This window comes from Ovis aries, chromosome 2 (assembly GCF_016772045.2).
Source record: "Ovis aries strain OAR_USU_Benz2616 breed Rambouillet chromosome 2, ARS-UI_Ramb_v3.0, whole genome shotgun sequence".
In the NCBI taxonomy this organism is placed as follows: Eukaryota; Metazoa; Chordata; class Mammalia; order Artiodactyla; family Bovidae; genus Ovis; species Ovis aries.
This window is the reverse complement of record NC_056055.1, coordinates 12941884-12966328: the sequence shown is the minus strand read 5'-3', so window position 1 is coordinate 12966328 and position 24445 is coordinate 12941884. Positions and strand designations below refer to the sequence as shown.

Sequence of the window (24445 nt, the reverse complement as noted above, 5' to 3'; positions counted from 1 at the left end):
CTTACTGAGGCTAAAAAGGTTTCATCTTGGCCATCTCGGGAGCCTTATCCAATTGGCTCCTGAGGTCTTTTTTTACAACTTCAGTATTTCTGGCTGTGCTGGGTCTTTGCTGCTGCACAGACTTTCCTCTAGTTGCGGTGAGCGGGGGTTACTCTCCAGTGCGGTGCACAGGCTTCTCATTGCAGTGGCTTCTCTTGTTGCAGAGCATGGGCTCTGGAGTGAGAGAGTTTCACCAGGTGCAGCTGCTGGTCTCTAGAGCAAAGGCTCAACAGGTGTGGCACACAGGCTTAGTTGCTATCCCGGCATGTGGGATCATCCTGTCCCTGGGATTGAACCCATGTCTCCTGCGTTGGCAGGTGCATTCTTTACCTCTGAGCCGCCAGGGAAGTCCGTCTCCTGAGTTTTCTTCTTTTTAAATATACTGCCTTTGATAGATTCCCTCCTATCTCATATGATAAAGATTTTCTAGGCTAATCTTCTACATACCATGTTCCAGACCTGGATTTGATTATTTCTGTAAATAACTGGACATAAATATTTAGAGACAGTCTCTCAGGTGCTCCAAACACGTAGCTTGGAGTAATAACAATTGCTATAACATCTCTTTCAATTTTGTGGTTACCACTGGGATTTTTCCAAACATTTTAAGGTAAATTATCCACTTCCTCAAAGTTAATGACCCATCAGTTTGCTTTAGATTTTACACCATTTTTCTTAACAAAATGCAAGGGTAGTACTCTCACATGAAGAACAACTGAGTTTCAAAAACAGAAAAGCTCTCCAACTGCCATAAACCATTACATTATCATCCTTTTCTCCCTTAAAAAGAATCTTTTGAGGAAATAAAACAAGATCCACATAAGCCTAGTTTCATCTTTCATGGACCTTGCTTATGAAAATTCTCTGATTCTATGGTGAGCAGCAAAATAATGGAACACACCATACACATTTAACAAATCTTTGGCAATGAACACTTCTCAAAACCTCCATTTAATACCATTATAACAACAAAAACAGGGAATAAAGCTTCCTGAAAAATCAAAGGGCAACATTATACAATATAAAAAAGGCCTCATATTTCAAGTTTGATGATGTGACCATGTTTTGATGGCAGCATTCCCACCAGAGTAAATTGGTGCTGCTATCAGGATTTTAATATTACAAACCAGGCAGGCATGATCTTGAGACCCATCATTTGGTTAAAACTGCTCCTAGCACTTTTTTTCAGACTATACCTACCTTGAGGGAAGCTGGCATCTCAATAAAAAAGCCCTCCAAGGTATCTGAGCCCATGGCTTGAGGAAATTCTAGCTGTGCATACTTAAATCCCTGTGGACACTGCCCCATGGTGACAGATTATGCAAAATATGGTTAACAAGAGGCCAAAACATAGGTTGAAGTGACCAACTAAAGTAACAATGTCAGTCTTGGGGTGGGTATGTAAACTCCATTTTTTTCATGGCTTTGATTTTTTAATTTGAAACTTATTCTGCTTTTTAAAATTATAAGTCATTTTAAATACTTCCAAGAAAAGGTTAAGCTATAAGGCAACAATGTATAATAAAGTGTAAAAAAGTCTTTTAGGAGCCAAATCAGTGAGATAAAATGGTGTAATACTAAAAATATTCCTAAGTATATTGGAAAAACAAATTAATTGTAGTTAAACAATTTGTTTGCTTACCTCTAATTCATAGCCAGTTTCACAGTGATAAGTAATCGTGCTTTCAAAGTTGTATTCACTGCCAAACACAAATCCATGTTCTGGACTTTCAGGTTTCCCACAAGAAATTGGACTGCAGGATTCATCAGAAAATGGGGGCTCCCAGGTGCCGTCAAGCTAAATAACAAATTATTAGTTACACTTAGGGATTAGTGCGCATGAATGAAGACGTCTCCAAATACTGCTTATATAACAGGATAATCCTCAAATGATAGTCAAAGGACCTAGAACTTGCTACTACTGCTACTTATTATCTTTGACATTAAGAAACACACATCAGATGGTCATCAGTAAACAATTTTAGACATTTCTAAAACTCATAAAACAAGCATTTTCCTCCTAATAAAATCCTTTAAAAAAAATCAAGAACACCAAGAAGTATGTCTTCATTATGATGAGAACTGTATGGTGGATACAAATATTCCATGACTTAATACACCCTTATATTTTACATAATTCTACATTTTAATCTAAAGCTGATAAGAAATAGACACATTTAGGCATACCACCCAAAGTTTAAAAAGATGGCTTCTTTTTCTCCATGTCAACACAAATACTTGAAAACATTCTATGACATATTGTGAACAAGTCACAAAGTTAAAAACAAAAAAAAAACCACCACCACACACAGAGACATTACTTTGCCAACAAAGGTCTGTGGAGTCAAAGCTATGGTTTTGCTAGTAGTCATGTATGGATGTGAGAGCTGGACCGTAAAGAAGGCTGAGCACCGAAGAACTGATGCTTTCAAACTGTGGTGTTGGAGAGTCTCTTGGACTGGAAGGAGTTCAAACCAGTCAATCCTAAAGGATATCAACCCTGAATATTCACTGGAAGGATTGATGCTGAAGCTCCAATACTTTGGCCACCTGATGCAAAAAGCCAACTCATTGGAAAAGATCCTGATGCTGGGAAAAACTGAGGGCAGGAGAAGAAGGGGGTGATAGAGGATGAGATGGACATGAGTTTGAGCAAACTCTGGGAGATAGTGAAGGACAGGGAAGCCTGGTGTGCTGCAGTCCATGGAGTTGTAAAGAGTTGGACATGACTAAGCGATTGAACACCAAACACACATACACATTTACTTAATTCCCGCCCCCCCACAATTAGTATTAACATTTTCCAGTCTTCTTTTGGGGTGTACAAAGAGGTGCACACAGATGTTTCCCTTGAAGACAATCATTTTCTTGCTAATGTTATATTGTTTTCTTTGAGGAAATAGCATATCAGTTGAATAGCATTCGAAACAGGACTTAAGACTAAACACTTTATTCTACAGATGAGCCCAAAGTAATTTTATGTATATTAATATACACCTGTCACATAATTAACCATTCCCCTAATGTTGGAAATATATATTATATCTAACTTTTCAATGCTGTAAATAATGCTTCAATAAATATATGTCTTGCATAGATTATTCTAGGTATTACTATTAACTTTTAAAAGCTACACAGCATTATTTTCTTTTGATGTATCTGGAGTTTATCTTAGCATATATTAACTTTTCCCTAGTAGGAAAAATTGTCATGATTCCTTTATTAGGACTTGCTTTTGACAATTTCTTCCATTTCTTTCATTTCTCCTTCTAAAAAATGTCACACTAATGTCATGCTGATATGTTGTTGTTCAGTCCCTAAGTCATGCCTGACTCTGTAACCCCATGGACTACAGCACACCACTTGTCCCTGTCCTTCACTATCTCCTGGAGTTTGCTCAAACTCATGTCCATTGAGTCAGTGATGCCATCCAATCATCTCACCTTCCGTCGTTCCCTTTTCCTCCTGTACTCAATCTTTCTTAGCATCAGGGTCTTTTCCAATGAGTCGGCTCTTCGCATCAGGTAGCCAAATTATTGGAGCTTCAGCTTCAGCATGAGTCCTTCCAATGAATATTCAGGGTTGATTTCCTTAACGATTGACTGGTTTGATCTTGTTGCAGTCCAAGGGACTCTCAAGAGTCTTCTCCAGCACCACAATTCAAAAGCATCAGTTCTTTGGTGCTCAACCTTCTTTATGGTCCAACTCTCACATCCATACATGACCACTGGAAAAACGGTAGCTCTGACTATATGGACCTTTGTCAGCAAAATGTTTCTGCTTTTGAATATGCTGCCTAGGTTTGTCATAGCTTTTCTTTCACGGAGCAAGTGTCTTTTGATTTCATGGCTGCAGTTATCTGATAATCCCTAATTAGACTGGATCAGGAATGCTCATAGAAGCTAAGCAATTCTAAGTAACCATAAAGTGGATAAGCAGAGGCAGAATTTGACTCCAGGTTGTTTCTTCTGCCTCTGCTCTTCTCCTAAAACCAGAAACATATGTGGTAATGATCACGGCTCATTTCTACGCACAGACTGTCCATGTGTAAAGCATTCACATGGTTAATCTGTCATGAATCTTTTGTTATAGATATCTGAACATTTTATCTATCTTTGGTACTTTTCACGTACCCTTGGCACTTTCTTATTTTTAAAAATGAGAATATTGGAAAGAAATGTAGGTTTTTATATTTCTATGAAAAAACTCCGCAAATTCTTTGACAGGGGAAACTTGAGGCATTTTCTCTTTTCAGGATGGCAAGATATTGCGTGTGTGGATATATCTATATCTATATCCACATACTTATACACACACTTACTTATACACTTACACATATATCCATATGTACACACACACAGCATAAGACACACTTACATATATATCCACATACACACACTCACATATAGTAAAATATATATATATAGATGAGTTACACCCTACATGTTCTAATTAAGAAAATCTTACCTGACATGTTGATATATTAACTCCCTCGTAGGTGTACCCTTCTGCACAAGACACAGACACTTGCTTATTCACACTGAAATCATCTCCATGAACAAGTATGTGTGTTACATTTGTTGGCAGAGGACATTTTTTAGGACTGCAAGAAATTAGCTCAGGGACCCAACGACCGTCTTTCTGACAGGTGAACGTGTCTATATCTGTATCCATCATGTAACCTTCTAGACACCTGCAATGGGAAAGAAAAGAGAGTGCCTTAAATGGAGTGCAACGTAGTTGGTGACTTGTTCTTGGATTCAAGAAGCTGCTACAAAGCTCAGCACACATTTTATATGATATATTAAAATGGACTCAAACGTCAGGGAGATGGTGTTGCCATGCAAAAGCACCAGGATAACGATGATAATCAAATCAATCCTCAGTCATGCACATTAAAGAGGAGCCACGTCTAAACTTGCCTTAAATTTTGTTGACATGATTTACCTTTGCTCCGGATAATACCATTATTGAATTCATTTTTATTCTGAAAATACCTAACAGTTCAAGAAATTCTAGACAAGGTTCAAAATAAACTCAGATACGAGCAAGAATATAGCACAATTAGTATCTACGGGGAATCTATTTTGTTCCAAGCACTGTTCCAAGTCCTCTACGTGGTGTGTGTCTTTTAATCTTGTTTAGCAGCTATCATGTAACAGTAGTATTGGTGTTCAAACTCAAGTCAATCTGACTCTAAACTCTCAGGGATTCTGAAAATTTTGCATTTTTTTTCATTCAACAAATGTTTACAGAATATTTATTAGATTCCACTCACTGTTCTAATTGCTCTACAGATATTAAATCATTTTCATGTCAACTCTATGAATAGATGTGATTATTTTTATTTCCATTTTGTAGGTGAAGAAACTGACGCCAGAGAGATTAAATAACTTCTCCAGGAAGCAGCAGAGCTGAGATTCCTGCCCAGGGAATCTGGCTCTAGAGGCCCTGTTTTTACCACTATACTGAAACCATTTAATTAATATTTATTGGGTGGGTATATTTTCAAAATTTCACAAACTGCCAGGCTAGGTAACAGTCACAGGTTTGCAAACTTGGAATGATCAGTTTACTAACAAGTGAAGATCTGAAGACAGTCAACACACAAGGAATAACAAACAGGACAGTCCTAGGAAGCAGGTGGTATTGTCATTTCTCAAGCTATCTGACACCCGAACATCCAAATAGAAAACCACATATGCACTTCAGTCTGATGCAGGGTGCAGCATGCTTGGGGCTGGTGCATGGGGATGACCCAGAGAGATGTTGTGGGGAGGGAGGTGGGAGGGGGTTCATGTTTGGGAACGCATGTAAGAATTAAAGATTTTAAAATTAAGAAAAAAAAAAGTAAGGAATAATTTTTGTTTTTCTTCTTGGTGCATAACCCACTATTCCTTAGCTTTCATTTCACTGACAATATTCCCTTGGGTATGTTTCTTACAGCAAGTAAGAGAAAATGAAGGGCTAAAATGTCTACGACAGGCTTAAGAGTTATTGTTCATAGAACTTAAGAAGCCAATATGTGAAGAACAATCCCTAATTCCTTCAGAGATACCAACAAAATCTAAATTGATTTAGAGGGCTGAGATATATTTGCACATTATAGGCATTTATTCCAATAAAAATCTAAATTATACATTCATTCCATATTTTCTCATCTTTTTTTAATACTGCATTTTAAATAGAGAATTTTTCAGCAAAAAGTTACCATTTGTGCATTAAATGCTTAGTTTGCTCAGACAGCATAGGTTAGATGTCCTCTTAAGACTATCTCCTTATTTACGTTGCCCGTTGAAAGTATGTTACTTTTGACCTGAATTCTTCAGTTTTTGCCCTATTTCCCCAACATTTACATATATGAATATAATTCTTAGGTGATACCAAAGAAATGTATCAGTGTATCATTCAAAAAAGAGCCTATGAGTTAATAGGTATTGAAGCTAGTTAGAGGATCTTGCTGGTCCAAGAAGCTCAACAGAATACGTTAATTATGATAACCGTTTTAGAAACTATAATCTGAAAATGTGGAAATTTACTTTTACAAGCCAATCTATGGATAATTATGGGCAGAATAAGGCCAAGTGTTAAAGGCTTCAGTTTTCAGAGACCAGCCCAGAGAAGATGTTTTCTTCCCAACTAGCTTGTTTCTGCTTTATCACTTTTCATTTTACAACCCTCCTGTCTGCGCCCCTTGGAGACTCTAGAGCTACGCATGGTCTTACCTGAGCTTCACTTGACTTTCATAGATGTATGATTCTCCAGTTGCCACTGCATTGGAGACAGATGGTGGCGGTCCACAGGACAGGGGCTCACAGACTGGGTAAGGCTGGCTCCACGTCCCTTTCTCTGTACAAATCAGATCTGAACTGCCTTGGGTGACATACCCAGGCTTGCAGGCGTAAGTTATCACATTTTCCTCCAATGAACCCCTTTCAATGATGAACGCATTTGGTATCGTTGGAGGAGAACCACAAGAAAGGTGCTCACAGCGTGGGAAGTCAGAGCTCCACTGGCCATCGGCTTCACAGGTGATCTCAGAGAGTCCCAGGAGTTGGAAGCCTTTGAAGCACCGAATCTGAGCTGCCTTTCCACAACTGACATCTGTGCCATTAACAGCTCCACTCTGAATGGTTGGTGGGGAGCACTTGCAAGGCAAGCAGGAAGGGGGGCTGCCGCTCCAGGAGCTATTAGAGAGACACTTTCTTGAAGGACTTCCATGGAGCTTATAACCGGGAAAGCACTGGTACTCTATCTGCCCCCCACGATAAAAGGAAAAGCCATTAGGAAAGCCACGGTCAAGATCTTCAGGAGGGTTGCAGTTGACTGGTTTACAGACAGGAACCTGGGCATCCCAGTTACCATCTGACTGACAGGTGAGTTTGGGGGCCCCATGTAATGCATACCCATCCTGACAGTGGAACACCACTTCCTTCCCGAAGCCATAGTCCAGGCCATCCATCACCCCATTTTCCACCTGTGATGGGGGAGCACACTGGACGGGCACACAGGTGGGAGTGTTTCCACTCCAACTTCCATCAGCAAGACACACACGACTGCTGGCCCCCTCCAGCAAGAAGCCTGTGTTGCAAGTGTACTGAACCTCTTTCTGGAATGTATATTCCTCCCCCTTTATCTGGCCGTTGGCTGAGCTCGGGGGTGAACCACAGTCCACGGGAATACAGACTGGCTCATCTCCATCCCACGTTTTATCTTCTTGGCATGTTCTCCTGCTGGTGCCATTCAGCACATACCCAGAATTACACTCATAGTACAACACGCTCAGGTACGAGTAGGTGCTTCCTTGGATGGAGCCATCCGTAACTGGATTTGGTTTGGGGCATGAGATGACCTCACAGCGTGGGGAAGCACCACTCCATTCTCTGTTCCTCAGACAAAGTCTGATGTCGGAGCCCACCAGAGTGTGCCCAGGTTTGCAGCTATACTGTACGGCACTGCCCGTGGTCGTCTCTGTAACATGCAGAAAGCCATTTTCAGGAGCAACGGGCAGGTCACATTCAATTGAAATGCATGACGGAGCACTGCCATTCCAAGTCCCATCTTCCTGGCAGATCAGCACAGCGTTCCCCAGGAGTTCATATCCCGGATTACAGCTATACGAAACCAGGGTGTTGTATCGAAATTTTGCCGAATGCATAGCAGGAGACCCCTTCGTGTTTCCCCAGATTTTAGCCACTGTTCCCAGATGATGAGGGGGGTGAGGAGTCACATGTGGAACTTCCATCATGTCGTCTTCTTGGTTAAAATATCCCTGACCATCTCTGACCACAGTAGAGTCTCCAAAATCAATGTGAGGGGGGAGACCACAGTCGATGGGTACACATGTCGGGATGGAGCTTGACCATCCAGACTCTTCACAGGTCTGCATGGTGTGACCAGCTACCTGGAACCCAGGGAAGCAGCTGTAGATGATCATGGCACCGTAGCTGTAGTCTGCACCTTCTACGAACCCATTTTCAATGGGTTGTGGGGGATCACAGTGGATGGCATTGCAAGATGGGACGTCCACATCCCAATCTCCTGTCTCTAAACAAGTCAAGGCTTTGGGACCTTCGAGCCTGAAGCCTTGGTCACAAGAATATGTAATGGTTTGCCCATAGTGTAGCTTTGTGTAAGAGAATTTGCCATTCAAAATCTCCTTGGGCTTTGAGCACTCAATGGGTTTACAGGTTGGTTTTTTCCCGAGCCAGTGACCATTTTCTCCACAAAGAGTGGTGGTATTGCCCACCAACTCAAAGCCTGGCTTGCAGGTATACAGAGCTGTGCTCAGGTAGGCGAGACCTTGCACGTCGATGATGCCGTTGAGGATTTCCTCAGGCTGCGGGCATTCCACTGGCACGCATTCTGGCAGTGGAGAGCTCCAGGTACCATCAGCTTGGCAGGAGGTGGTAGGATCTCCTTTTAAGAAAAACCCATCCACACAAGAATACTTGACAGTACTTCCAAAATGAAGAGCAGAAGAAGGAGCAGGGACACCGAAGGAAATGAGGGGAGGTGGGCGGCACAGAACCATCTTACAGACAGGAAAAGAGTCATTCCACTGCTGGGATGGCAGGCATCTCAGGACAGAGCGGCCCTGGAGGACGTGCCCTTCCTTACAGGAAAATGTCACCACTCCCACCTCTGTGGTCAGCTCCTTCAGTACGAGCTGGTTCTCCAAGAGGGGTGGCTCTGGGCACTTGGCAGGCACACACTTTTGGTTTGGCTTCTTACTCCATTTGCCAGATTTTAGGCATGTCCAAGAATGATCACCGATAAGCTCATAACCCTCATTACAGAAAAAGTGAACCTTGGCCCCTACTTCAAAATTTTCTCCTTTTATGTAGCCATTCTGGATCGGGGGAGGTTTCCCACAGTTGAGAGGGATGCATGACAAAGGGGATTCACTGTGCCAGTGGCGATTGGCTTGGCAGACAAACACAGGACTTCCAACTGACTTATAGCCTGGGTTACACTGGTACCTCACTTCACTCTCAAAGGTCCTGCCAGTTGTATGCTGGATAACAGGGAGAGACAATTAAACACAGTTTGTATAACAGATAATATAACTGACAAAATACAATGAATCATAGTAAAGAGCTAAACTAAAATGCCTGTGTTAAAATAGATCAATTAAAACATTAGCAAATGAGGACTTATATTTTTCCAATAGGTCCACTCTATTTTTTCAATTTAAATAAGTGAAAAGGATGATAGAAGGTCAAATTAAGTAATCAGTACCTATAGCAGAAATACTAGCCACAGTGGTAAGACCATAAAAGGGAAAAATTCAAGTCTCTAAATTGATGAGTAGATGGAGCAATACCAAAAATTATAAACTGCTTGGTAAATTCAAACAAATCTTACAATGCTATAGTTTGTTGTTTTACTTGCAGAAAACATACACAACACAAAAATACATCTGTTTGTGCTGTTAAAAAAATTTTTTTTTAATATGTATGGACCTATTGTCAGAGTTTGTATTCCTTTTTAATGCACTTTAAAAAAAACTGCTGCCGTAACATAAGGGTGGAAGATAAAAAGTAGTATTTTTATCTTTTAAACAAAAAATATAATATTCATGAGCTCAACATTCAGATACATAAGTATATAATAATAGATCATTTTAGGCAATACTAAGATGAATGAGTTATGAAAACTTTAAAAACATTACAATGGTTCTTTTGTTAGTGATCACGGTAAAGTCTAGCTTCTGTGCTGCAGTAAACCTCCCAGTATTTGGACATAATTATTTACTTTGTTTACCTATTTATTTCTTGGGTATCCCACATACACGTAAACACCATGATGGATCTAATCACAGACCTATTCAGAATTATTAAATACCAGATCTCGATTGCTTACCTGATACCTAGTAGGAGCTCCAGAAATATTTGTTAAATGAATAAATGAAGAAAGCCTTCTTACATATACTAGACACTCTCATTTCAATGGAAAGTTAATACCTCTGAACAAAGGTCTTAGACAAAGGCTTTCACTGTTTTAAAATATAAAGGAGAAACGGTGCTATATGCATGTGTGAATTTTTAAAAAGCATTTAATTAGAATATAATCTGCTTAAAATGGCCCTTGATTTGGGGGAATAGATTCTTATTCCTGATTTCTTGATAGATTTAATGAGCAGACACATATTAATGAGAAAGGAGGACATCTGTGGATATGACATAATGCTTTGTCCTGATAAAATTACCTTTAGGTGCCCTAAAAGAAAATCGCAAAAGCTGTCCCACAGTGAATGGATGGTTTACCGCCCTACTTTGTGTCTAAAAATTAGAGATGTTAACAGATTTCTCTAGGTTCCTTTTCGACCTTGATTTCTATAAAAATAAATAATACATCCATCGTGCAACAACTTTTATAAAGCAAAATAATATTTTCTTAAAACTGTTTTATTGTAACTTCATGGTTAGGGCCAAGATACTGCTGAAAAGTATTTCAAGTGTCTGTATGCTAGCAGAAGGTAGAAAGCTATAGATTAAAAGGATTTATAACCTCTATCAAATTCTCTCCAATATTTACTGCCTATAGATTTAGTCTCTTATTCAATCATAAGCCCCTGGTTCTTTATTTTTCAATAGTATTTTTAAAAAATTGGAGTAAGTTGCTTTACGATGTTATGCTAGTTTCTGCTGTACAGTAAAGTCAGTCAGTCACATGTATAAGTGTACCCCTTCTTCCTTGGATTTCCTTCCACACCCCTGCTTCTGAGTAAGCCACACAGTGGGCTGGCCCTGTCAGCGATGAAAGCCAGGGACACTTGTGAATCAGTCTCTTACCTCCAGAAAGCCATTCTCAACCTTCGGTGGTTCACTGCAAGATACAGGGTGGCACGTGGGTGTGGGGCTGCTCCACTGTCCTGTGGCTTCGCAGGCGCTCTTCTTCTCGCCTTTGATGTAGAAGCCCCTGTTGCAGCTATAAGCCACCATGGCTCCAAAACTGTAGTTTGATCCAATTGCATAGCCATTCATGATTCTGGGCGGCTCCCCACAGCGCACAGGGATGCACTGGATGGACATGGGGGAAGGGCTCCACTGCCCACCTCGCAGACACTCAATCTTTGCTGAGGTATTCAGTACAAAACCCTCCATGCATTTGAAGCTCACAACTGAGCCTGCTGCAAATTTTGCTTTGCTCACAGATTCCAAGATGCTGTAGGAAACAGCAGGGGGTTTTTCACAGAAATGAGCTATACAACGGGGCATGGCCTGACCTTCCGGAGGAACCCACTTGCCCTGGGCATTGCAGAGGAGCTGGGAGTTGTCTGCCAGGCTGTAGCCGTCTGAGCAATAGTAGAATGCAATGTCTCCAAACAGCCGATGGGCAGTCTCTGGGGAGGCGTGTTCCACGCTGGGCGGCTCGTCACAGGAGACGGCCAGACATTGCTGGTCACTTCTGCTCCACTTGCCACTGGCCAGGCACTCAATAGTGTCAGGACCGGCAAGGGTGTAGCTATTGGATTGGGGAGAAAGAAACAGTAACTAAAGTATATTTGAGAAAAGGTGTTTGTATCTTATTCTGTTTTTGTTTTTGATCTTTCCAACAATGACTTTACTTTTATTCTTTATCCTTTAAAACACTATTTACTGTTTGAATCTGAGCTTATTGACCAAATCATCTTCATCTGAGATACACATCTTGGTAATAATACTAGGGCTTGTTCAGAAAGGGAAGTGGGTTTTTGCTATTTAAGAAACTCTAAAAATTGTTATACATTTTCTTACAAATAAAAATGAGGAATAAGTTATGGTTCTGTTTGACTCAACTTAGTTGGAACTTCATCTGTCTACAGATAGTTTCAGTTGCTGACTTGATCATTTGTCCTAAAAGCTCTGATAAACCATAGGTAGCCTCTATGTAACTCTTAGTTATTCTCTTACTTATAATCAATGAACTTTAAAGGAGAGATTATAATTTCAGTCTCCAATGATTCCTAAGGCCTTAACCACACTGTTAGCATTAAAAGCTGTGTCTGAATATGGCTATTTGACCAGCACAAATACATTTTGCTTAATAACTCTCAGTCTTTTTTACGCACAAGGCTTTTCACCATATATGATGGTAGATTGATGATTTACAAAAATCTTATTCTCAAGTACTCTCTCAATGAAGTAGAACACAATATTAGGATATGCAGTATTAGAATAATTACACCTTGACTTTCATTTTCACTTTCTTACTGAAGAGAAAGAGGATGGGGAGATTGAAAGGAATGCCTAACATCTGATTGGTCCGTCATTCTGATACTAATGAAGGGTAAGGGGACTGAAATAATTTGGTAGCAATTGAACTCTGCTAAGAAATACTAATTTCTTCATTTTACAGTGATGGTTCAGAAGGCTATATAATCTGCTGAGAATCACACAGATGCAAGCAGCAGTGTTAGGATCTGATTTTGGTTTACTGAATTCTAACACTTTTGTCTTCTCTCTTCTTCTCTCCTTAAAATGAGATCAGTTACATCACAGGTGGTGGGTATACTGTGGAAACTGTATGTCAGTGTTATTAGTACAAATTATTTGACCGACTCTTCAGCAGATTCTTAAATCATCAGTTAGTTAACATCTCCAATTTCACTTATGATAGAGAGGGTGGAATTTCTTTATCTTTGTTGGTAAGATTTATGAAATCTATAGAAAACAGAGATCAGGTAAACAATGATCGAGCAACATCAGAGATGTTTGTAACCTCCCTACCTATAATAATCATATATTATGCTGTGGGTAGAAATGGTCTCAAAGCAAACACTCATAGCTGTACTCAATAGCTAAGAAGTCTCCAGTTGGGGTCTGCTGAAGCTTGATGTTGTGGATTAGCTCAGTCCTTTGTATAAGAATCTGAACTTAATAAACTGTTAGATGGCTTCCATCTTAAAGGGTCTGGGAAGATATACAAAGACAGTATATTAAAACTTTATTATTAAAAATCCATTGTCCAAGGTCTGAGTTCCTAGCTTCGGCTATTACTGTGTAGAACATGCTCCATTTGTAGACATCCTCAATGTTTTCTATTTTTATGGCACAAATTTACACGCTTGGAACACTCTGAACCATGTATCATCATTTTCACAAGGTCCTTTAATGCTGCTACTATATTTCATTGGCTGAAGTTTACAGACATCATCTGAGACATCCATGATTTATGAGGATCCATTGTGCCATCTATAAACTGCTTCTTTATGTCATGAGACTAGCTGCTTTGAGGCAGAAGCCTCTACCTCCAGAACCTTCCTTATTCCTCAAAGCCTTTTAAGGACACAAAACCAGTGCTTTGTAATCTGGCAGCATTTCGTTAGGCCTCTGACCTCTGATCTGCTGGACAATCTCCACTAACTACTCTTTGCTAATGGGAAAATCACAGCAAAAAAGCACTTCTGTAATGTAGGGGGAGATTACCACTAAATACTTGTATTTTGAACAAATGAATTTAAAGAACGTATTTTTGATACTATCCATACTTTCCTAGAATGGACACCATCCTTTTGTCTTGACTTTTCTTTATCACTCTCAATCATCATTTAGTCCTTCATTGGACAATGAGGTGATGCTACGGGCTAGAATCTCTTCCCCTAGTGCACAAGGTAATACCAGTGCCTGTCCTTGTTAACACATCTGTGTCCCAGATGAAACAGCTTTTGAGAGGAGTCATGAAGAAAGCAGGAAAGGATGAAAAGTAACAGGAGCAAATAAATGGGAGTGTGGTATAGCCGAGGCCTTCTGCAGATTTACAAACAGGAATGGCTTATGAACATCTGGAAAAGGAAGCAGCGGCCACTAGGATCTCATGTGTTTTTTGACAACTTCTGATGGCTAATGAGTGAAAGCGTGGCAGGCATAAATGAACTGGAAACCGGTTTTGACAGCTGCTCTGCAAGGTGTCTTGTAAGATTTTAGCTGGCAAAATGCTGCTAGAACAGGAAGATATTTAAGTGGTTTGTTAACTGGATGACCCAAAGAGGACTGGTTAACAGAAGTAAGCTAGCTGGGCATGTCCTATCTTGTGAATGCCACAAAACTCTGTCCTTAGCCCACTGGTTTGTAAACAACACGTAACTGTAGGGTGAAGGATAAGGGCTTTAATAGCCCAGTTCAATGTTTCTAATCGTACAAGGTAGTATTTAACAAAGATAAAATGGAGGTCCTGTATATAGACAACGAAGAAAAATTGCACGGAGGGAAACCTGGCTTAGTGGCAGCCCGCATAAAAGACTTTAATTTCATCAAACGGGTCAATGGTGACATCCTTAAAAGGGTTACTGTATCTCTAGAAACTCATTTATTCAGAAAGAGAAGAAGAAAGATGAAATAACAGTTATGTTTTAAGTACCACGTGCCAATCCCTAAATTTAGTGTTTGTTTTTTTTTTTTGTAGTTATGTTCCAATATGCATTCGGCTCTGGGTATCACAGTTCAAAAATGGCTATAGGCCTATTGGAATAGCCTCAGAGGACAGTGACTCTGAGAGTGAACAGACTTGGAATCACTTCCATTCATGAGAAAGAGAAAGGCAGATTTGAGGGTGAGCTGGCTGAAATGTCTGTCTCCCGATACCTTCACTTCCAATGCTGCAAGCCTGACATCTTAACCAGAGTGTAGGATCATTTTTTTTTTTAAGTCATGGGAACGTATGAAGGGCTGGGATCCCTTTCTGAAACCTCTCAATTAGCTCCAGTGATCCATTTGTAGGAGAACCTTGGGAACAAGCCATCAAAACTTGAATGGCTGGCATTTCACAGAAGCAGAGAAATTTATACTGAATAACTTCAAAAGGTGGAAATAAAGCCAGTGCTTTAGACTAGATAAAATATTCAATGAAGAAATAACTGTCTTCTAAGATACGTCAGTTAGTCTTTTAAGATGCTAAAGAAACATATGTTCTCTGAATGACAAAAAGAGGGATTAATTTGTAGTTCCTGCTTAGATAGAACTATAACCAGTCTTTGATCAAACTGCCACATCATTCCATTATGTTAGAAATCTAAATGAGTGCTCACCTTTCTGGAGGACATAGTTAACTTACTTATGTAAAAGGATCATTTAAAAATGATGAAGTTTTATACTGATGATAAGATATGGCCTATAAATGTTGGCTACCAAAACAGGAAAAATTGGAATTGGTAAAAATCTAAAACGTTGAAATATTTAATTTTATTCTGTGTGACATTTTGTAGTCTCATTCAAAAAACAATGGGGACACCCTTGAAGTCTGTTATTTAAAACCGGGCCATATATATTTTAAAACAATGAAAAATTTCTGTAATTCCTAAGAAGACTGTCCCACTGATATTATAGTGATGCCGTAGAAGGAACATTTTAGGATTAACTGGCTGTAATGCATTATCATACTTCTGGAATGATCAAAAAATCCTTTGAAAATGGGCAGAGTAATCTCCAGATGCAATTTTCAGTGGTTTGATTCATGGCATGAATACTTACTAATGGGCCTGGGCAGCTTTATGAGAAGACTTTATGAGTGGGTTTATGAGTGGGTTATTAGCTCTTCTCTTAAGAAGTCTTAAAAGAGCAGCATACTAGTCTTCAAAGAGCTGCAATATAATAAGATCAGCAGAAAGTATAAATCTGTATCAGTAAGTAATTCTATTTTCAATTGAAAAAGATTATAAAAATGTTATTGTAGTATATACAGTAATTGCATTTTTAAAGTCTCTATTTGAGAAGACTCAAAAAGGAAACATTCTATCAGGATGTTAGGCTGTCAATAATCCTTCCTTCCGATTGAATTTCTTACCAAGAGAAAATATATAAGGATGAAAAGGAAAATGGGAAATAAGTGATCATTCTGTAAGTTGAAGCAGAAAGCTAAAAACCTCCAGTGTAACATTTTAATAAAAGATGGATTTGGAAGACCAATTTCAAGGCAGGAGACAGAAATGAGACATTCCTTATCTCCCATTCATCTTACTACTCTAGGCTCCTAAAGTCTCAGCTCTTCCAGCCTTATCTTGAGAAGGTATTGTCCCTTCTTAATCCAAGGAAAGGCTCATGCACAGCACAGCACTGGTATAAGACGACAAAAACACTGAGACCAAAGCAAGAAGGTGTGACTGTGCCCCCAGTGAGCAGGAGTGGGTAGCTCACACACTGTGCAGGGCAGCGGCCTGTGGGAGGCAGCCCGAGGGAGAAGAGGAACTGAGAGGGTTAGAGAGGGAAACAGGTTCTTGTCCGGCCAACAGCACTTTAGGAGACGGGAGGAGATGACAGTACACAAAAGCCGTGACATGAGCACAGTGATTCTCTCCTGGAATACGGCAGACACAGCGCGTGTTTCTCTTGTCGGGGAAGAGATGGAAAAGAAGTGAAGTGGTAAGGACAAGCACTGACTTCTTGTTCTGGCTATAATATAGTCTGAAAACTGCCTCTATGCAATACTTAATGAAATACAACAAAAATTATTTTAAATGCATAGCTAAGCTGACAACAAATGTGCCAGAAATGAAGAGGAAATTAAAAACAGAAAAGTCTGTGAATAAATGCTATGGTTGCCCTTGGGTTGGACAGGAAAGGGACGTAAGGGCAGTAAATATAACCTTGGGGTTGAAGTAGAGAGTAATAGCTGAGTCTCTGGCATGATTCTATGTCCTGGAAGGACATTCAGTGAAAGGATATTCACTAGAAAATTTGCACCTTGAGGCCCAGTGATGTGACAAGTGAGATCCCTGCACTTGCTAGGAATCTGGTTAGAAAAAGTTCCAGCTAAGGTAGCAGAACCCAGGGCTGCATCGCATGTGGATTTGAGGATAGGATTTATACCAATCGGGCTTCCTTGATAGTTCAGTTGGTAAAGAATGGGCCTGCCAAGCAGGAGACCCCAGTTCGATTCCTGGGTTGGGAAGATCCGCTGGAGAAGGGTTAGTCTACCCACCCCAATATTCCTGGGCTTCCCTTGTGGCTCAGTTGGTAAATAATCCGCCTGCAATGCGGGAGACCTGGGTTTGATCCCTGGGTTGGGAAGATCCCCTGGAGAAGGGAAAGGCTACCACTCCAGCATTCTGGCCTAGAGAATTCCATGGACTATATAGTTCCTGGGGTCACAAAGAATTGGACACGACTGAGAGGCTTTATACCAATCATTTTGTATGGAAAGCCTTCAAACTGATAAATAAATGTAAAACTGGGTTTTGGTTGGTGATATTCCTGGGGTTATGCAGTAGGAAAAACAGTCCATATACTCAGATCATTAAAGAACTGTCATAGATTAAAACAAGCGCCAATACTATAAGGATACAATATAAAATTATAAAACACATGCATATTTTTCATCATGAATGGTCAGTAGACAAACAGCAAGATGAGGGCACCAATAAATTGAGATAATAGAAAAAGTGGTCTAGAATTTAAAAAATAATATGAAATAAATATGTTCAAATAATTAAAGACAAAAGCCTCAAAATTCTATTTAAAAAGCAGAGACTATGTAAAAAGACACTTGAAAAATAAACAAAGAGCAAGTTTAAAAATAAAAATACAGAAAATAAAACTTAAAAAAAATGGATACAGTTCAAAAGCAGATTATAGACAGCAGAAAGAAAAACTAGTGGACTGGAAGATATAAATTAGGAAATTACCCAAATGCAACCCAAGTGTTTAAAGGTATGGAAAATGTGAGAGATAAATGAACATGTAAGACAGAAATAAAAGCCCTAGTATGTATCTAATAAAACTAATATATATCTAGAAACAGAGTAAAGTGAACGTGAAGAAGAGAGAATATCTGAAGCGAAAAAGAGTTTATTTTAAAACTGGCCAAAGATACAAATACTCAGATGTAAGAAGTACAGTGATCCCTGAACAAGATGAACAACAATCAACGCAGCTTTAGTCATAACACAGAGAACCACCAAAACAAAAAGACAAAAAAAAAAAAAAAAAAAAATCAAATCAAAGGGAAAACACACTGTGTTCAAAGGAACAATTCAACCATTTTCTCAACCTCAGCACTATCGACATTTTGGACCAGACAAATCTTTTTTGTGGGGGTCTGTCTTGCGCACTGTAGTATGTTTTAGCAGCATCCCCAGAGTATATCTCAGAGAAGGCGATGGCACCCCGCTCCAGTACTTTTGCCTGGAAAATCCCATGGATGGAGGAGCCTGGTAGGCTGCAGTCCATGGGGTCGCAAAGAGTCGGACACAACTGACTGACTTCACTTTCACTTTTCACTTTCATGCATTGGAGAAGGAAATGGCAACCCACTCCAGTGTTCTTGCCTGGAGAATCCCAGGGACGGGGGAGCCTGGTGGGCTGCCGTCTATGGGGTCAGAGTCGGACACGACTGAAGTGACTTAGCAGCAGCAGCGGCAGAGTATATCTGCTCACTGCTAAATAGCATCTTTCCCTCAAGTGGGACATCAAAACATCTTCAGACTTTATCTAATGCTCCTGAAGGGCAATACTGCTCCTGATTAAGGATCACTAAATTAGACTGATGGAATCTTCAACAGAAATACTCAAAGTCATGGGACAATGGAATAACATCTTCAAAAATGTTTATGTAAGAAAACTATTAATGTAGACTTGCATATACAGCTGGAGGCTTCCCAGGTGGCAGGAGTGGTAAAGAACATGCCTGCTGATGCAGGAGATGTAAGAGAGATGCAGGTTCGATCCCTGGGTAGGGAAGATCCCCTGGAGAAGGAAATGGCCACCCATTCCAGTGTTCTTGCCTGGAGACTCCCAAGGACAGAGGAGCCTGGTGAGATACAGTCCGTAAGTTGCAAACGGCTGGACATGATTGAAGAAATTTGGAGTGCACACATGCATACCCAGCTAAATTATAATTCAAGAGCAAGGGTAAAATACTATTATTTTCAGACAAAGATTGTCTGAAGTATATGCCAAAAGAAGAATATAAAGGACGTACTTCAGGAATCAGAAGCATTAAACCCAAAAGGAAGGAGGGGGATGGAAAAAGCAATTTCCCTGACCCAATAATTCCAACTCTTATAGGCCAGAGGTATACTTCCTTTTATGGACCAGGAGACCTGTACAAGGAAGTTTACATCAGCACCGTCGTGTGAGCAAATAAAGTGGAAATCAATTAACCCTCTACCAGTAGGGAAATGGGTAATTTAGAGATTGCTCATTCTTACAAGGAAATTAAAGTGAATTCTGCAATTAAAATGAATTCTGTTGATTTATATGTGTCAAAAGTTACACATTAGGCTCAGCCTCTAAGTCATGTCTCTTTTCAACCCCATGGACTATGCAGCATGCCAGGCTTGCCCATCCCTCACTATCTCCCAGACTGTGCCCAAATTCATGTCCATTGAGTAGGTGATACTATCTAACCATCTCATTCTCTACCGCCCCCTTCTCTAATAGCTGTCACTCTTCCCCAGCATCAGGGATTTTTCCAATGTATCAAGAGATAAATATAAAAAATTTGATATTAAATGAAAATCAAGCCTCAAAATGATACTCAGAATATGAAGCAACATACACAAAAATTAAAACACATAAATCAACAGAATATTAATGAGGACCTATTTATATAATACAGAAAAGATGCACATTTACTTTGGAAAGAGTAGGTGGTGAGAATGGCTTCCAGTTATCTTTGTAATATTATATGTCTTTTTATAGAAAGAAATCTGCAATAACTATGGCAAAAATTTAACATGCTCTTTTATGTCAGCAATGGATACACAGGTAATTTTAATAGAGATTATTTAATTTGGCTCTGTGCTCCTTTATATATTTAAATGTTTCATTAGACATTTGCCCAGAAAAAAGGAATAAAACAAAAGCTCTCCAGGCTAGCCACCCTCATGACACTCTAAAGATGAGTAAATATGTGTAAAGTGGCAAAACTGTTCTTCCTCGCATTGAGTTTTACTTTCAAAAACATAAAGCTATCTCTTAATAGCTATTAATATCTTTTTTTAAGAAAAAAAACATGGGTGGTAGTGATTTGTGACTGCGTGTACTTTCTACTAATTTGGTTGAGATAGTTTCCCTTATATTATTAAAATGTCATCTCTTTACATAATGATAATGATGATAGGTGCATGCGTGCTCAGCTGTGTCCGACTCTTGCAACCCCATGGACTGTGACTCACCAGGCTCCTCTGGCCATGGGATTTTCCAGGCAAGAACACTGGAGGGGGTTGCCATTTCCTTCTCCAGGGGTCTTCCCGATTCAGGGTGTAAACCTACATCTCCTGCACTGCAAGGCAGATTCTTTACCACTGAGCCACCAGGGATGCCCAACAACGATACAGAAAATACTGATAAAGCCATAGAGCTTCTCGCATATATAAAGCACTTTAATAAAAATGGCCTCATGCCCTTTAACAACTATATCATTTAGATGGACAGACTTGGTTTCCATCTTTCCAATGAGAAGAAATCTCCCACAGAGTGTCTATTTGCTTAGAGCTGAAGGAGTCTGTATGCCAATATGGCCCCAACACCTTCTGTTTTAACTATAAAATGGGAATAATATTTCTTCAGCCAAAACCCCCTCTTTGTGGAAGGGAACACCTGAGATAATTCCCAGGAAAGTCCTCTGAAGAACGCAAAACCCTTTACAAAGGCTGGGATTTATCATCATTTTCAATGTTATCTCTAGTTTGTCTTTTAATAAATCCTTTTTTTTTCATAATATATAGATTTAACATTAGGCGGATACAAAACTCTGCTTATAATACAAATGAATGATTTATACAGAAAAAAAGAAAATATGGGACTTTTTATAAGAGATGAACTTTAAAACTATATGTGAAGGCAAAGTTCTAGCAGGAGATATAGTAAAATATTACCAGCATTTATCTTTGGGCAATTTAAAAAATATATTTTTATTTTCTAATTTTATATAGTGGTAATAGGTTACTTTTGTAATCAGAAAAAAAAAACAGAAGTAGTCAATATCTAGTTATTATTTGAAACATTCATATTTGAAAAGATTTCACAAACATTTAAATGACTAACCTTATATAGTACTATGCAGTTCATTAGGAAGCAGTTTTTAAATGAGTCAGTCCACAGGGGAGAGATGAGGCCATGGAAAGTTAACTTCTACAAGTTAAATCATTGTAACATTTGTTTACATTGCAACATTGTAAATCAACTATGCTTTAATAAAATAAGTTTTGAAAAGCTAATTCCTACACTGACATTTTAATATTCAAGATTTCTTTTTTCATTTGTCAAGTGTTAAGATCACTTAGGTTAAAATGTTAAGATCTGGGGTTTCTGTCAACTATTTGAGTATTTGACACTCAAGAGCTTTTTGCAAGAAAATGTTGTCGCCACCTTCTGGCGGCCTGTATTAGTGGGATGGTCTTTTTATCTAAGTGAAATGAACTTCAACATTCATGTTCTAGAAACTCTGTCCTCTCTTCTGACATCATAATAATGGCAGGGTCTGTTGAGATATTGTCTTCTGGCTAGTTCATGCCTCATATAATTTTATTCCTCACAATGGCCATAAGGAGTACGAACCTTTAATGAACTTGTACAAGCAGCGCAGAGAGGTTATACCATTTTCCCAAGGCTACACAGTAAGCAAATGACAGAACTGAGACACACGTGCAGAAAATGGCAAGCCCTCTGCTGTCACTCGTTACAACTGTATGAAAAGCAACTGTAAATCTGGAGTGTGAACACTATCAACTATCACTGCTAAAACATTTATTGAGGAAGCACAGGAAAAAATGAGCAATTAAATGCCAGATGATCTGGGATTTAATCATCCTTCAATTCTTTACTCCCTGCCTGAGACCTTAGGCAGATCACTGTCCCAGAGGGAACCTTTCCTTTCTCTGTGTCCTACATGGTTTTTGCGGGGATAAAATGAGGCAAGGAGTAGGAAAGCACTTTGTAAACTGCTTCCTATTTGCTTTTACATCTCTAAATGAAATGAGAGTAGTAAAAATGTAAAAACCTGAACTTTAATTCATGCAGACGTGGCCATCTCTGTGCTGTGACCTAAAGTCTTACCTTTGGTTTTGCAGAGGACAAGACACAAATGCTTATTTAAATGTGCTTTTTGCCTCTATAACTAAAGTATCAAGATATTTTCCACTGCACTGCCCAATGTCCATTCTTCAAGGCCCAATTTGATAAATTACTTTAATTCCAGGAAAACACTATTTTTACAGGAGAATATGTTCCCTTTCTTACAAGAAAAGAATATCAAGCTCTCTTTGGCTTTGGCTGCCAGGAAATTTAATTTAGTGTTCAATGGAGTCCATCTGCAGTTGGGACCACCGTCTCCCAATAATCCTTTCCTTCCTCGGGTTTACTCACCCTTCTCTGCAAGCGTAAGTGACAGTGTTCCCGAAGGTGAAGTTACTCCCGGTGGTGACAGCATCTTTGATGGCTGGCGGCTCTCCACAGGAGACGAGATGGCAGGTAGGTGGCGCTCTATCCCAGCTGCCTGAGGCCGAGCATTCAATGACGGAAGGGCCCTGCAAACTACAGGAAAGAAAGGAGCCACTTCTTTCCCTGGCGATTGACTTACTGCTCTAGAGACGAACTAGGAAGGGCTTAGGAGAGAACAGGAGCCACTTGGAAATTTTAACACATGAATTTTCTATTTTATTGCTTTATATAAAAACAAAAATCTGAGTTTGGCTGTAGATTCATTTAAAACTATGAGAAGGCTAAAACAACATAACAACTGGGGTATAAAATAAAATGGTTTAATGTGCTCCTTGGTGACGTCAAGCACTCCAAACCTTGGATTAGCAGATTACTTGGATAAGAAGCAGTATTAGCCTGGTTAGGGTCCAGTGATAAGGGAGACAGACACCCAGGAAGTCAGAGTAATTCAAATCAAAGGGCACCGTCTTTGCCATGAGCCTGGGAATCTGAACAGTGCTGTTCATCACTCTGACCTCTGGTCTGCCTTTGAATTTAAAAATCTAGGAGCTCTTCGCCACTCTCACTTGCCAACCAGATTTTGATTGTACAACTCACTCCATTTTCCGTTCACTCGATCTGTTAGCCAAGTTTTTGATCACAGCCTGACTCTTTCACTTCTTTTTGAACACACACACACACACACACACACACACACACACACACACACCATTAATCAAATTAACCTCTTAACAGTATTAAAGACCCAGGCCTTTATCTTGACATGATTTTTTTAACAATATTCTATGCAATGTTTTGTTTACCAAAAAAAAATCATCAAAGCACTTTATTAGGTGTTATGTTATGCTTCATAAACATATTTGGCTTTCGTGTTTAGTGTCTAAATGTTTATAGTATTGAACTGGAGCTCTCAAAGTTAGATGGAACATTTCCCTAAGCATTTACTATAGGCTGAGCTTTAAGAAGCAAACATGTTTAAGAATATCTTTTACACTTAGAAACTTGTATTTAAAGCCAGCCAATCACATGGAAGTGAAACCCATTGAGTAAATAATGAGTAACGGGGTACTATAGGAAGCTGGGCTGCTGTCTAGGACTGTACCTGTATCCATTATCGCATGAATATGATGCAGTGGAAAGATAGGTAAGCCCACTCAAAATATAGTTCCCATGATTTACATCTTCGGGGCTAGAACACCTGACCAGTTCACACACAGGAGGAGAATGACTCCAAGAACCACTAGCAAGACATGATGATTCTTTCTCACCCTCCAGAGTATATCCTTTATTACACCTAAAGAAGATAAAAGAAAATAACAGAATAGAATTCATTTTGCATAACTTCATCTGTGCCAAAACCTCCGAAAAGACTAAGAATTTATACATATTGCTACAATATTTTTTTTCCTACTGAAATAATTCTTTGAAAAAAATTTTTCAATATTGAATACTATGCATCTTGCCCACAGGGACCCTGCTGGGTAATAAATAGAAGGATGGATTTTAAGCATTTGACTTGCCTCCAGTTTGCGTCATGGGTTAGC

The 24445-nt window shown here is 39.4% G+C and overlaps 1 protein-coding gene across 3 annotated transcripts in view; it reads right to left on the bottom strand.

The window, feature by feature from the left end:
- SVEP1 (sushi, von Willebrand factor type A, EGF and pentraxin domain containing 1) overlaps positions 1 to 24445 on the bottom strand; it is a 203104-nt gene that overhangs the window by 25568 nt on the left and 153091 nt on the right. For all 3 annotated transcript variants that reach the window (XR_006058565.2, XM_012113658.4, XM_060408928.1), the window contains exons 35-40: positions 24004 to 24195; positions 22827 to 22994; positions 11337 to 12009; positions 6765 to 9556; positions 4507 to 4732; positions 1682 to 1837 (exon numbers count right to left, since the gene is read on the bottom strand). Coding sequence is in view for 2 of the 3 variants with exons in the window: in XM_012113658.4 (XP_011969048.3) it covers positions 1682 to 1837; positions 4507 to 4732; positions 6765 to 9556; positions 11337 to 12009; positions 22827 to 22994; positions 24004 to 24195 (4207 nt within the window). In the remaining variant the exon portion in view is untranslated. The remainder of the gene's footprint in view (positions 1 to 1681; positions 1838 to 4506; positions 4733 to 6764; positions 9557 to 11336; positions 12010 to 22826; positions 22995 to 24003; positions 24196 to 24445) is intronic.